Below are 14,905 nucleotides of genomic sequence, written 5' to 3'. Positions count from 1 at the left end.
ATTAATTTTTTTTAAGTTACAGATTCGGATGAAACAGTGGTCATTTAGGTATTCGATTAGGAAATTGATTAATTATTTAATTATTTTATGATTATTATTTATTTATTTTCATTATTAATTGGTTCACGAGTTATCAAGTGACCACTATATTCGTCATGTGTGTGCGTCTGTCTGTGTGTGTCTGTCTGTGTGTCTGTCTGTCCGCAGCATAACTACCCGATGATATCATCCGATCTTGATGAAACTTGGGTGGGAGGTTGATATCATGATCGAGTTGTGTCCTGCCTTGTGGGCGTATTGCGCCCATTGTGGGCGGAGCCACGCCCGAAAAAGATGTCTTTTTAGGGGGTAATCGAGTTCAAGCTACATCTTCTCCGAGGGAGTTGGTGGAATCTGACAGGGGATTCGATATTTGGTTAGGCCAATGTCATGTGTCTAGCCCCACGAAGCTCGATTTTTCATTATTATTATTATTATTATTTTTTTTTTTTCAGCCAAATTCATTTTTCACCGAATTTTCGGTATTGTGCGGATAACTAACCTCATAACTGATTATACATTATTTTCTATCTCATTTCAAGGTCAGTAACCTTCGTTTTGACATTTCCGGGCCTGGCCTGTCCGGGCCTGTTTCGGTTATAGTCCGTCCTTTGTCATTGAATACCGCTCGCTCGTGAACCATCGTCGTCTCCTGGCTTGTCATTTATTTATTTTCTTTCTCATCTGGGCAATATCTCAGGCACCTTTTGAGCTAGGAAGCTAATATTTGGACATGACAGTGACGAAGTGATGTGGCTATAAAGGATATTTTTGATTTATTGATTAATCAATTAATCGATTAATTATTCATTGATTAATAAATTAAATTTTTTTTTTTTCGATTAATGACTTATTTAATTAATTTTCAAAAAGTTACAGCTTCGGATGAAGCACTGGTGGTTTAGGTATGCTATTAGCCAATCGATTCATTATTTATTGATTAATCAATTGTTTATTAAATTTTTTCGATTAATGACCTATTTAATTAATTTTCAAAAAGTTATAGCTTCAAATGAAGCACTGGTAGTTTAGGGATGCTATTAGTCAATTGATTAAGAAAATATTTTATGACCATCGTTTATTGATTTTAATTATGCAATCAATCAAATATTGTGCACCTCTCCCACCCAATGCAGTCTCTCTGAGCTGCACGGCGGTATCGCCGGGTGCCAATGGCGCCCCGGCAATGCCAATGGTGCCCCACGCGCTGTAGGATATTTATTTATTTGGCATGGGGGCGGTGTACTTTGAATGTATCTGTACTTGTTTTTATTCTGTTTGATTTTATTATTCTATGGCATTACTCCGCCAATTTTGGACGTTTATCTTCTTTTTAATTTATTTTCTCTGTAACCACTTGAGCGATTGCCAATAAATTATGATGAAAGGAGCACCTCCTCCTGTAGAATTTTTCTAATGATAATTATGACGTCATTGTGCCATCTTGGAAAAAACGAAAAACTTTCCACCTCTATATCTTTGAAACTGCTCCTTGGAAAAAATTGAAACTTGGCACATTGTCAAGAACTCCCCACGGGGAATAGAATATATGTTAACAATGATGTCATCAGTGCCTTTATTATGATGTCATAATTGGACAAGTACAACGCTTAATCTGGTCAGTTTTAAATTTCTTGAGCATGATCTTCGCAAATATTGTATGGGAAAATTAAATTTATGACATCATAAGTTGCGTGGTTTGGCAGCCATATTGGATTGAAAATGAAAACCTTTAAAAATCTTCTTCTCCAGAACAATTTACTAAATCGATGTGAAACTCCACATATGTGATCTACTAGCATTAGGAAATAAAGCTTGAAAACAATTAAGCCAAAAGCCACATGGCCTGGCAGCCATATTGGATTTTATGCAAAAACTTTAAAGAGGCTCTTTAAAGAGGAAAGCCCTGAGCAGGTCGATGTGAAATTTTAACCATATGTTCGACTACCCATGGGGATATAATGTTGAAAAAAAAAACGTCATTGATCTCCTAGTTTTGCGGCCATATTGGATTTAAGGAATATATTGAAAAAAATATTTCTCTGAAGCCGCTTACGTTAGCGATGCAAGGTTTTACAAATAACTCACAACATTGCTGCATCGTTTGAAATGATGACGTCATATGTCACGTGGTTTGGCAGCCATATTCGATAGAAAAACGAACCTTAAATGATGAACATGAAACTTCACACACGTGATCCCTTACCCAATCATAGGCGGAGTGTAAATATTTGATATCACAAGTCACGTGGATTGACAGCCATATTCGTTTGAAAAACGATATTTCAAAACCCTCCTTTGAAACCACTTAACCAATCGATATGAAACTTATCACAATGTATGCAGCGAGAGTAGTGGATCATAGCTGCAAAGTCTCGCATCGATCGCTTTAGCGGTTTCAGATATACAGTAATTATTTAATATTTTCCTTTAAACCAATGGCTCTGCCACAGCACTTTTTCCCTTATTTGAATCGTAAACATTAATTTATTCTTCTCCAGAATGGCTTAATAGATCAATGGGAAAGTTCACACAGCTGATCAACGAGTGTTTGGGAATATAGTTTCATAATGTAAATGTCGTAGGTCACATGGTCTGGCAGCCATTTAAAAATGCATTTTGAATCTTGGTACCTGGTCTTCACTGCCAGAACTAATAAAGTGGCAGTTCTATTTATTATTATTATTATTATTATTATTATTATTATTATTATTATTGTCATTGTTGTGATCATTTTTTCCACGGTTTGGATTGTCTGACGGACATTGTTTGTTGCAGGTGTTAAGTCGGTGCATCATGAAGTGGTTGATCCAGGTGTACATCCAGGCTACTACCCAGGTAAGTGCAGCAGCTGGTGATTGGTGAACCTTGCCCGACCAGACCGGTTTGCTCCCTAATTCCACTTGTATCCAGATTCTAGGAAGGAACATGAATTGCCATTTTAACAGTGTTGTTATGACGTGATATATATGTGCCTGAATTTATTTCTCCAAACGATAATCCCTATTATTACAACGAGTTACTTATAAATCAGGGGCAGCTTGTGTAGAGTTGATAAGAAGATTTTGTTCACACAGGATCTCTCGGCTTGAGTGGAAGGAGCCAAGTTAGGATACCTGTAAATTGAATATTAACTTTACATGGATAAATAAACTAAACAGTTAATGATTTCACTTTGATAAATTAAGAGACTCATGGCATTCCTAAACCTTTCCAGGACCATCAGCTGAGGCCAATAGAAGAGTTTTTGTGTAATGTCTTGTATATCAGAAAGGGATTAATGGTGGGTGGTGGAGGTGGTGGTGGGGATGTAGTGGGATCAATGACCCCGATTTAGTGGAAAAATCACATGTTCACATCATGTAATCCATATTGCTTCTTTGCTTGTTGCGGACATCCCAAGTACATCTTGCAGCAGATCATAGTCCCATGTGACCCTGGTATCTGCATTCCACCATATCTGAATATCTCTCCTCGCCCCCACCTTTCTGCCTCACAAAACCTCCCTTGTATTCCCCATAACCATGGAAGGATATGGAGCAGGCCATCTCTATGGAGGTTTTCATGGACTAAGACACACTGGTGTGTACACGGCGTCCTTGAAACACGATATTGATGTTCAATCCAATGTATCATCGAACATGACCTTCCATTGTGTTGCTAAGTTCTTTGATGACCCGACCCGTCTGTGAAAATGGTATTGGAAATGGATCATCGAAATTGAATAGTTACACATTCTACACGCTTGTTTATGATCGATTATCGAAATTGAATACATACACATTCTAAACGCTTGTTTGTGATCGATTATCGAAATTGAATACATACACATTCTAAACGCTTGTTTGTGATCGACTATCGAAATTGAATACACTAGGGCATGCCCGTACTATATATATATCTAAAATTATATCCCCCCCCCTATTTACATGAAATGGTTTGGTCCAAAGCGAACGGCTTGCGAGTGGTGACAATCCCCCCCCTCTATTTACATGCAATGGTTCGGTCCAAAGCGAACGGCTTCCGGAGTTTGGTAAAGAAATCGCCATCGCGTACACAAACGCGCAGGAAAGCGAATGAATCGCAAATTCGTTTTTATTAGTTGTAAAACATAATGCCCAATTATTCAATTAGCGCCAACGTATTTTGGCTGTTTGCAATTTAATCGCAAGGCAAAGTAGAAAGAGAAGAGGGAAAAAAAGAAAAGCCTTGCCTTGCTGCAAACAGCTGCTGCAAACAACAACAACATGGAAGGCTGCACTGTCCGGAAGTTGGCATATCGCAGTTACGATTATTTTAGTGTTAATGGCCAATTATTCAATTAGCGCCAACGTATTTTGGCTGTTTGCAATTTAATCGCAAGGAAAAGTAGAAAGAGAAGAGGGAAAAAAAGAAAAGCCTTGCATTAACGCATTAACGCTTGCATTGCATTAACGGTTCGGCACACGTGATAGCTCGCTGCTCTCTGATTGGTTGAAGCGTTTTTTGGACATAGCTCGGTAGGTACTTGTCCGATTAATTACAAACCTTGAAAAGGCACATCCTCGGGTCCCCAGCAATATACCTGGCAAGTTTCAAGTATATCGGACCCGTGGTTGTCGAGAAACAGCGGTCACAGACAAACACACAGACACACAGACACACAGACACACAGACACACAGACACACAGACACACAGACACACAGACACACAGACACACAGAGATTGCTGGAATTATAGATAGATACACATTCTAAACGCTTGTTTGTGATCGATTATCGAAATTGAATACTTACACATTCTAAACGCTTGTTTGTGATCGATTATCGAAATTGAATACATACACATTCTAAACGCTTGTTTGTGATCGATTATCGAAATTGAATACATACACATTCTAAACGCTTGTTTGTGATCGACTATCGAAATTGAATACATACACATTCTAAACGCTTGTTTATGATCGACTATCGAAATTGAATACATACACATTCGAAACGCTTGTTTGTGATCGACTATCGAAATTGAATACATACACATTCTAAACGCTTGTTTGTGATCGATTATCGAAATTGAAAACATACACATTCTGCACGCTTGTTTGTGATCGATTATCGAAATTGAATACATACACATTCTAAACGCTTGTTTATGATCGATTATCGAAATTGAATACATACACATTCTAAACGCTTGTTTGTGATCGACTATCGAAATTGAATACATACACATTCTAAACGCTTGTTTGTGATCGATTATCGAAATTGAATACATACACATTCTAAACGCTTGTTTGTGATCGATTATCGAAATTGAATACATACACATTCTGCACGCTTGTTTGTGATCGACTATCGAAATTGAATACATACACATTCTAAACGCTTGTTTATGATCGATTATCGAAATTGAATACATACACATTCGAAACGCTTGTTTGTGATCGATTATCGAAATTGAATGCATACACATTCTACACGCTTGTTTGTGATCGACTATCGAAATTGAATACATACACATTCTAAACGCTTGTTTATGATCGACTATCGAAATTGAATACATACACATTCTAAACGCTTGTTTGTGATCGACTATCGAAATTGAATACAAACACATTCTAAACGCTTGTTTGTGATCGGTTATCGAAATTGAATACATACACATTCTAAACGCTTGTTTGTGATCGACTATCGAAATTGAATACATACGCATTCTAAACGCTTGTTTGTGATCGACTATCGAAATTGAATACATACACATTCTAAGCGCTTGTTTGTGATCGATTATGGAAATTGAATACATACACATTCTAAACACTTATTTGTGATCGATCATCGAAATTGAATACATACACATTCTAAATGCTTTTTTGTGATCGATTATCGAAATTGAATACATACACATTCTAAACGCTTGTTTATGATCGATTATCGAAATTGAATACATACACATTCTAAACGCTTGTTTGTGATCGATTATCGAAATTGAATACATACACATTCTAAACGCTTGTTTGTGATCGACTATCGAAATTGAATACATACACATTCTAAACGCTTGTTTGTGATCGGTTATCGAAATTGAATACATACACATTCTAAACGCTTGTTTATGATCGATTATCGAAATTGAATACATACACATTCTAAACGCTTGTTTATGATCGACTATCGAAATTGAATACATACACATTCTAAACGCTTGTTCATGATCGATTATCGAAATTGAATACATACACATTCTAAACGCTTGTTTATGATCGATTATCGAAATTGAATACATACACATTCTAAACGCTTGTTTATGATCGATTATCGAAATTGAATACATACACATTCTAAATGCTTGTTTGTGATCGATTATCGAAATTGAATACATACACATTCTAAACGCTTGTTTGTGATCGATTATCGAAATTGAATACATACACATTGTAAACGCTTGTTTGTGATCGGTTATCGAAATTGAATACATACACATTCTAAACGCTTGTTTGTGATCGATTATCGAAATTGAATACATACACATTCTAAACGCTTGTTTGTGATCGATTATCGAAATTGAATACATACACATTGTAAACGCTTGTTTGTGATCGGTTATCGAAATTGAATACATACACATTCTAAACGCTTGTTTGTGATCGATTATCGAAATTGAATACATACACATTGTAAACGCTTGTTTGTGATCGGTTATCGAAATTGAATACATACACATTCTAAACGCTTGTTTGTGATCGATTATCGAAATTGAATACAGACACATTCTAAACGCTTGTTTGTGATCGATTATCGAAATTGAATACATACACATTGTAAACGCTTGTTTGTGATCGGTTATCGAAATTGAATACAGGCACATTCTAAACGCTTGTTTATGATCGATTATCGAAATTGAATACAGGCACATTCTAAACGCTTGTTTATGATCGATTATCGAAATTGAATACAGGCACATTCTAAACGCTTGTTTATGATCGATTATCGAAATTGAATACAAGCACATTCTAAACGTTTGTTTATGATCGATTATCGAAATTGAATACAAGCACATTCTAAACGCTTGTTTGTGATCGGTTCTCGAAATTTAATACAAGCACATTCTAAACTCTTGTTTGTGATCGATTATCGAAATTGAATACATACACATTCTAAACGCTAGTTTGTGATCGGTTATCGAAATTGAATACATACACATTCTAAACGCTTGTTTATGATCGATTATCGAAATTGAATACAAACACATTCTAAACGCTTGTTTGTGATCGATTATCGAAATTGAATACATACACATTCTAAACGCTTGTTTGTGATCGATTATCGAAATTGAATACATACACATTCTAAACGCTTCTTTATGATCGATCATCGAAATTGAATACAAGCACATTCCAAACTCTTGTTTGTGATCGATTATCGAAATTGAATACAAGCACATTCTAAACGCTTGTTTGTGATCGATTATCGAAATTGAATACAAGCACATTCTAAACGCTTCTTTATGATCGATCATCGAAATTGAATACAAGCACATTCCAAACTCTTGTTTGTGATCGATTATCGAAATTGAATACAAGCACATTCTAAACGCTTGTTTGTGATCGATTATCGAAATTGAATACATACACATTCTAAACGCTTGTTTGTGATCGATTATCGAAATTGAATATAAACACATTATAAACGCTTGTTTGTGATCGATTATCGAAATTGAATACATACACATTCTAAACGCTTGTTTGTGATCGATTATCGAAATTGAATATAAACACATTATAAACGCTTGTTTGTGATCGATTATCGAAATTGAATACATACACATTCTAAACGCTTGTTTGTGATCGATTATCGAAATTGAATACAAACACATTCTAAACGCTTGTTTGTGATCGATTACCGAAATTGAATACATACACATTCTAAACGCTTGTCTGTGATCGATTATCGAAATTGAATACAAACACATTCTAAACGCTTGTTTATGATCGATTATCGAAATTTAATACATACACAATGTAAACGCTTGTTTGTGATCGGTTATCGAAATTGAATACAAACACATTCTAAACACTTGTTTGTGATCGATTATATCGAAATTGAATACATACACATTCTAAAGGCTTGTTTATGATCGATTATCGAAATTGAATACATACACATTCTAAACGCTTGTTTGTGATCGCCAATCCAGACATCACCAGGGAATCGATCGCTCTTCCTAATATTTGAGTTTGACTCGGAGAAAATCGGTGCAGGTTAAGAAATTTATATGAGGAACACCTGATAAGATTCCTTGTGCTCATGTGCACAGACATAGGTGCATGTATCGAGGTCGAACCTTTACAAACATTTGTTCTTTCCCTGAAGGTGTTCGTCCTGTGCTCCACCACGCAGGTTACTATCCATACCTGAAGCATCGCGTCGGGAGCGTGGCCGCTGCACCTTGGCTGGGATATGCAGGTGAGCAGTGAGTGGTGCCTGCCGTGCCGTCATGATAGTGGCATGTTTGGTGATTTTGTTGATACTATATTTCACATCCTTTGATGAACATGGTAAAAATTAACAAATTGTTTTGTTAAAAAGGTCCATTTGTTGAATGAATGACTATTTACCTGTCAAGTACCTGTTATCGTGGTCCTTTCAATGTTCTCACCTTTATTTTCACTTGGAGAGTGACATTGACGAAACCGGATGCAGCGATTTGAGGAAGATCCCTCCAAGTTTGTAAATGATTTTAGATTAATCTACAAGCACTAATTAATCAATGAAATTGTTACATATGAACAGTGGGCAAATCCATAAAGGTGCACCTTGCGGAACAGGAGTGAAGTCGTTTGGCGGTTAAATTCGTAAGGTTCCCAAGACCCATTCCTTGCTTGAGGTTACAATTCTGGATGGGTCGCGACTCCCCCGACACCTGCCCGGATGGGTCGGCACTCCCCCGATACCTGCCCAGACGGGTCGCCACTCCGCCGACACCTGCCTGGACGGGTCGCAACTCCCCCGACACCTGCCTGGATGGGTCGGCACTACCCCGATACCTGCCCAGACGGGTCGCCACTCCCCCGATACCTGCCCAGACCGGTCGCCACTCCCCCGATACCTGCCCAGACCGGTCGCCACTCCACGAACACCTGACCGGACCGGCCGCTACTCCCCCGATACCTGGCCTGATGGGTCGGCACTCCTCCGCTACCTGCCCGGACCGGTCGCTACTCCCCCAATACCTGCCCGAATGGGTCGCCACTCCCCCGATACCTGCCCGGACGGGTCGCTACTCCCCCAATACCTGCCTGGATGAGTCACCACTCCAAATATACCTGCCTGAATCCGCCACTACTCCCCATTAGCTGCCTGGATGAGTCACCACTCCAAAGATACCTGCCCCGACGGGTCGCCACCAACATGCAAGGATGGACCAATTTATTCCCCTATCTTCCCAAATAACCTGATATGGAGTTGAGTCGAAATGGTTATGCCGTTTTGTTAGTTCCGTGTGACATATACTATGCTGATTCTTGGAAACGATTGTACAATTAAACAAATGTTTCTGTCCTCAGGACGAGCTGGCTGTCACTACGTCCCTGGAGTTAAAGGTAAGGCACAGTATACCTTGTTACAACACAATTATTGGATAAAAGTGTTATGTTGTGAATAACTGTGACTTCCTGTGGCCTTTGTTTAAACGGACACTTGTAATGAGATTTTATTCCAAGTGTCTCCCGACATTAGTTTTTATTCCAACAATCTCAACATTAGTTTTTATTCCAACAATCTCAACATTAGTTTTTATTCCAACAATCTCCCAACATTAGTTTTTATTTCAACAATCTCAACATTAGTTTTTATTCCAAGTATCTCCCAACATTAGTTTTTATTCCAACAATCTCAACATTAGTTTTTATTCCAACAATCTCAACATTAGTTTTATTCCAACAATCTCAACATTAGTTTTTATTCCAACAATCTCCCAACATTAGTTTTTATTCCAACAATCTCCCAACATTAGTTTTTATTCCAACAATCTCCCAACATTAGTTTTTATTCCAACAATCTCCCAACATTAGTTTTTATTCCAACAATCTCAACATTAGTTTTATTCCAACAATCTCAACATTAGTTTTTATTCCAACAATCTCCCAACATTAGTTTTTATTCCAACAATCTCAACATTAGTTTTTATTCCAACAATCTCCCAACATTAGTTTTTATTCCAACAATCTCACAACATTAGTTATTATTCCAACAATCTCACAACATTAGTTTTTATTCGAAGAATCTCACATTAGTTTTTATTCCAACAATCTCAACATTAGTTTTTATTCCAACAATCTCAACATTAGTTTTTATTCCAACAATCTCAACATTAGTTTTTATTCCAACAATCTCAACATTAGTTTTTATTCCAACAATCTCCCAACATTAGTTTTTATTCCAACAATCTCCCAACATTAGTTTTTATTCCAACAATCTCCCAACATTAGTTTTTATTCCAACAATCTCCCAACATTAGTTTTTATTCCAACAATCTCAACATTAGTTTTTATTCCAACAATCTCAACATTAGTTTTTATTCCAACAATCTCAACATTAGTTTTTATTCCAACAATCTCCCAACATTAGTTTTTATTCCAACAATCTCCCAACATTAGTTTTTATTCCAACAATCCCAACATTAGTTTTTATTCCAACAATCTCAACATTAGTTTTTATTCGAACAATCTCACGACATTAGTTTTTATTCCAACAATCTCCCAACATTAGTTTTTATTCCAACAATCTCACGACATTAGTTTTTATTCCAACAATCTCAACATTAGTTTTTATTCCAACAATCTCAACATTAGTTTTTATTCCAACAATCTCCCAACATTAGTTTTTATTCCAACAATCTCCCAACATTAGTTTTTATTCCAACAATCTCAACATTAGTTTTTATTCCAACAATTTCACAACATTCGTTTTTATTCCAACAATCTCCCAACATTAGTTTTTATTCCAACAATCTCCCAACATTAGTTTTTATTCCAACAATCTCCCAACATTAGTTTTTATTCCAACAATCTCCCAACATTAGTTTTTATTCCAACAATCTCCCAACATTAGTTTTTATTCCAACAATCTCCCAACATTAGTTTTTATTCCAACAATCTCAACATTAGTTTTTATTCCAACAATCTCAACATTAGTTTTTATTCCAACAATCTCAACATTAGTTTTTATTCCAACAATCTCCCAACATTAGTTTTTATTCCAACAATCTCCCATCATTAGTTTTTATTCCAACAATCTCCCAACATTAGTTTTTATTCCAACAATCTTCCAACATTAGTTTTTATTCCAACAATCTCAACATTAGTTTTTATTCCAACAATCTCAACATTAGTTTTATTCCAACAATCTCAACATTAGTTTTTATTCCAACAATCTCCCAACATTAGTTTTTATTCCAACAATCTCCCAACATTAGTTTTTATTCCAACAATCTCCCAACATTAGTTTTTATTCCAACAATCTCCCAACATTAGTTTTTATTCCAACAATCTCAACATTAGTTTTATTCCAACAATCTCAACATTAGTTTTTATTCCAACAATCTCCCAACATTAGTTTTTATTCCAACAATCTCAACATTAGTTTTTATTCCAACAATCTCCCAACATTAGTTTTTATTCCAACAATCTCACAACATTAGTTATTATTCCAACAATCTCACAACATTAGTTTTTATTCGAAGAATCTCACATTAGTTTTTATTCCAACAATCTCAACATTAGTTTTTATTCCAACAATCTCAACATTAGTTTTTATTCCAACAATCTCAACATTAGTTTTTATTCCAACAATCTCAACATTAGTTTTTATTCCAACAATCTCCCAACATTAGTTTTTATTCCAACAATCTCCCAACATTAGTTTTTATTCCAACAATCTCCCAACATTAGTTTTTATTCCAACAATCTCCCAACATTAGTTTTTATTCCAACAATCTCAACATTAGTTTTTATTCCAACAATCTCAACATTAGTTTTTATTCCAACAATCTCAACATTAGTTTTTATTCCAACAATCTCCCAACATTAGTTTTTATTCCAACAATCTCCCAACATTAGTTTTTATTCCAACAATCCCAACATTAGTTTTTATTCCAACAATCTCAACATTAGTTTTTATTCGAACAATCTCACGACATTAGTTTTTATTCCAACAATCTCCCAACATTAGTTTTTATTCCAACAATCTCACGACATTAGTTTTTATTCCAACAATCTCAACATTAGTTTTTATTCCAACAATCTCAACATTAGTTTTTATTCCAACAATCTCCCAACATTAGTTTTTATTCCAACAATCTCCCAACATTAGTTTTTATTCCAACAATCTCAACATTAGTTTTTATTCCAACAATTTCACAACATTCGTTTTTATTCCAACAATCTCCCAACATTAGTTTTTATTCCAACAATCTCCCAACATTAGTTTTTATTCCAACAATCTCCCAACATTAGTTTTTATTCCAACAATCTCCCAACATTAGTTTTTATTCCAACAATCTCCCAACATTAGTTTTTATTCCAACAATCTCCCAACATTAGTTTTTATTCCAACAATCTCAACATTAGTTTTTATTCCAACAATCTCAACATTAGTTTTTATTCCAACAATCTCAACATTAGTTTTTATTCCAACAATCTCCCAACATTAGTTTTTATTCCAACAATCTCCCATCATTAGTTTTTATTCCAACAATCTCCCAACATTAGTTTTTATTCCAACAATCTTCCAACATTAGTTTTTATTCCAACAATCTCCCAACATTCGTTTTTATCGCATAATGTGCCATTTTTCCATTCTTTCCAGGGCCCGTGATGCGTTGCGGTGGCCTCGCTGGAAAGGGCTATCATTACAATGGCTTTCCTTACAAGAAATGAACCGGCAAATGTGCTCAAGTACACACACCTTTCCCTCACCAAATGAAATTATATCATCATTGCTAATATTATTCCGACATATTCAGGTTCTGCTTGTGCGATAAAGTATTTTCCCGGCTGTGTATGTCTGTTTATGGCAACCTGTGTGATTATCCATGATCAAAATATACAGCATTTGGGATGATGCATCTTCCCCAAACCTGGTTGCCAAGGTCAAGTTGAAGGTATCACATATTGGAACGGTGAGCCGTATTATAGACGTCGTGTGGTTCGAGTGGGCACACGGGTGGACAGGTGAGCGAACGTGGCCGGCCACGCATACGGGCCGGGATGGGACGGTGAGCCGACCAAGGACATCCGTACCTGCGACAAGGACCCCCGGCCGACATGACGCTGCCTCCCGACTCCAATAATTCTGGATAATCCTAGTTAGCTTCATTGTGATAACATTGCTGTTCATTTGAAAAAGAACATTTTTTTTTGTTAATGGTCATGTTGATAATGAACTGCTGATCATAAGTAACGTTGAACATGTGAACAGCAGTGGATAAAACGATGAAAACAAGGAGGGCATTATTGAGAATAATTATCCTCATTCACCTCCTGATGGTGATGGTGATGGTGATGGTTTCGTCATTTTGTGTTTGCAAATCGATGATTGATGAAAGGTTTTTGTGAATGTACTTGCCAGGTAATACCAAACACGCAAAAAACAGCTTTCCACTGCGACTGCAAGCAAAGCTAGCTGGTTACTCGTATTTATAATCATAATTTGCAAGCTATGGAAAAATAAATCAAGTAACCAAACGTGTTGCTATGCTCCAATAAACTGTCACTGTTTGCAATTGCAAAAACTTTCCTTTTTTTGACGGTTGTCCAAGAGGGGCAGGAGTTTCTTAATTCACAGTGAATGAACGAACCTTCAACCTCGAAATGGGATGGAGATGGAGTGATGTAACCCTCAACCTCTAAATGGGATGGAGATGGAGTGATGTAACCCTCAACCTCCAAATGGGATGGAGATGGAGTGATGTAACCCTCAACCTCTAAATGGGATGGAGATGGAGTGATGTAACCCTCAACCTCTAAATGGGATGGAGATGGAGTCAATGAACGTTCAACCTCGAAATGGGATGGAGATGGAGTGATGTAACCCTCAACCTCGAAATGGGATGGAGATGGAGTGATGTAACCCTCAACCTCTAAATGGGATGGAGATGGAGTGATGTAACCCTCAACCTCGAAATGGGATGGAGATGGAGTGATGTAACCCTCAACTTCTAAATGGGATGGAGATGGAGTCAATGAACGTTCAACCTCTAAATGGGATAGAGTGAAGGGACCTTCAACCTCAAATTGGGAAAGAGTGAAGGAACCTTCAACCTCTAAATGGGATGGAAATGGAGTGAATGAATCTTCAACCTCTAAATGGGATGGAGATGGAGTGATGTAACCCTCAACCTCTAAATGGGATGGAAATGGAGTGAATGAATCTTCAACCTCTAAATGGGATGGAAATGGAGTGAATGAACCTTCAACCTCTAAATGGGATGGAGATGGAGTGAATGAACCTTCAACCTCTAAATGGGGTGGCAATGGAGCGAAGGACCTTCAACCTCTAAATGGGATGGAGATGGAATGAAGGAACCTTCTACCTCTAAATGGGATGGCGATGGAGTCAATGAAATTTCAACCTCTAAATGGGATAGAGTGAAGGGACCTTCAACCTCAAATTGGGAAAGAGGGAAGGAACCTTCAACCTCGAAATGGGATGGAAATGGAGTGAATGATCCTTCAATGTCTAAATGAGATGGAAATGGAGTGAATGAATCTTCAACATCTAAATGGGATGGAAATGGAGCGAAGGACCTTCAACCTCTAAATGGGGTGGAAATGGAGTGAAGGAACCTTCAACCTCTAAATGGGATGGAAATGGAGTGAATGAGTCTTCA

General features: G+C 36.8%; 1 protein-coding gene across 4 annotated transcripts in view; it reads left to right on the top strand.

Moving 5' to 3' along the window:
* The window catches only part of LOC144892555 (uncharacterized), a 39,982-nt gene extending 26,175 nt beyond the window's left edge, over positions 1 to 13,807 (top strand). For 2 of the 4 annotated variants that reach the window (XM_078779554.1, XM_078779552.1), the window contains exons 2-6: positions 2,818 to 2,877; positions 3,571 to 3,621; positions 8,416 to 8,481; positions 9,582 to 9,617; positions 12,883 to 13,807. In XM_078779554.1, coding sequence (XP_078635680.1) covers positions 2,818 to 2,877; positions 3,571 to 3,621; positions 8,416 to 8,481; positions 9,582 to 9,617; positions 12,883 to 12,953 — 284 coding nt within the window. In that variant the 3' untranslated portion in view covers positions 12,954 to 13,807. Of the gene's footprint in view, positions 1 to 2,817; positions 2,878 to 3,570; positions 3,622 to 8,388; positions 8,482 to 9,581; positions 9,618 to 12,882 lie in introns of all 4 variants that reach the window. The other 2 variants (XM_078779553.1, XM_078779551.1) reach the window with 1 other exon arrangement.
* The last annotated feature ends 1,098 nt before the right edge of the window (positions 13,808 to 14,905 follow it).

The sequence above is a fragment of the Myxine glutinosa genome, chromosome 6, assembly GCF_964187855.1.
Source record: "Myxine glutinosa chromosome 6, kmMyxGlut1.1, whole genome shotgun sequence".
NCBI classification, from domain to species: Eukaryota; Metazoa; Chordata; class Myxini; order Myxiniformes; family Myxinidae; genus Myxine; species Myxine glutinosa.
Note: the sequence above shows the minus strand (reverse complement) of the source record. Positions and strands in the feature narration are given on the sequence as shown.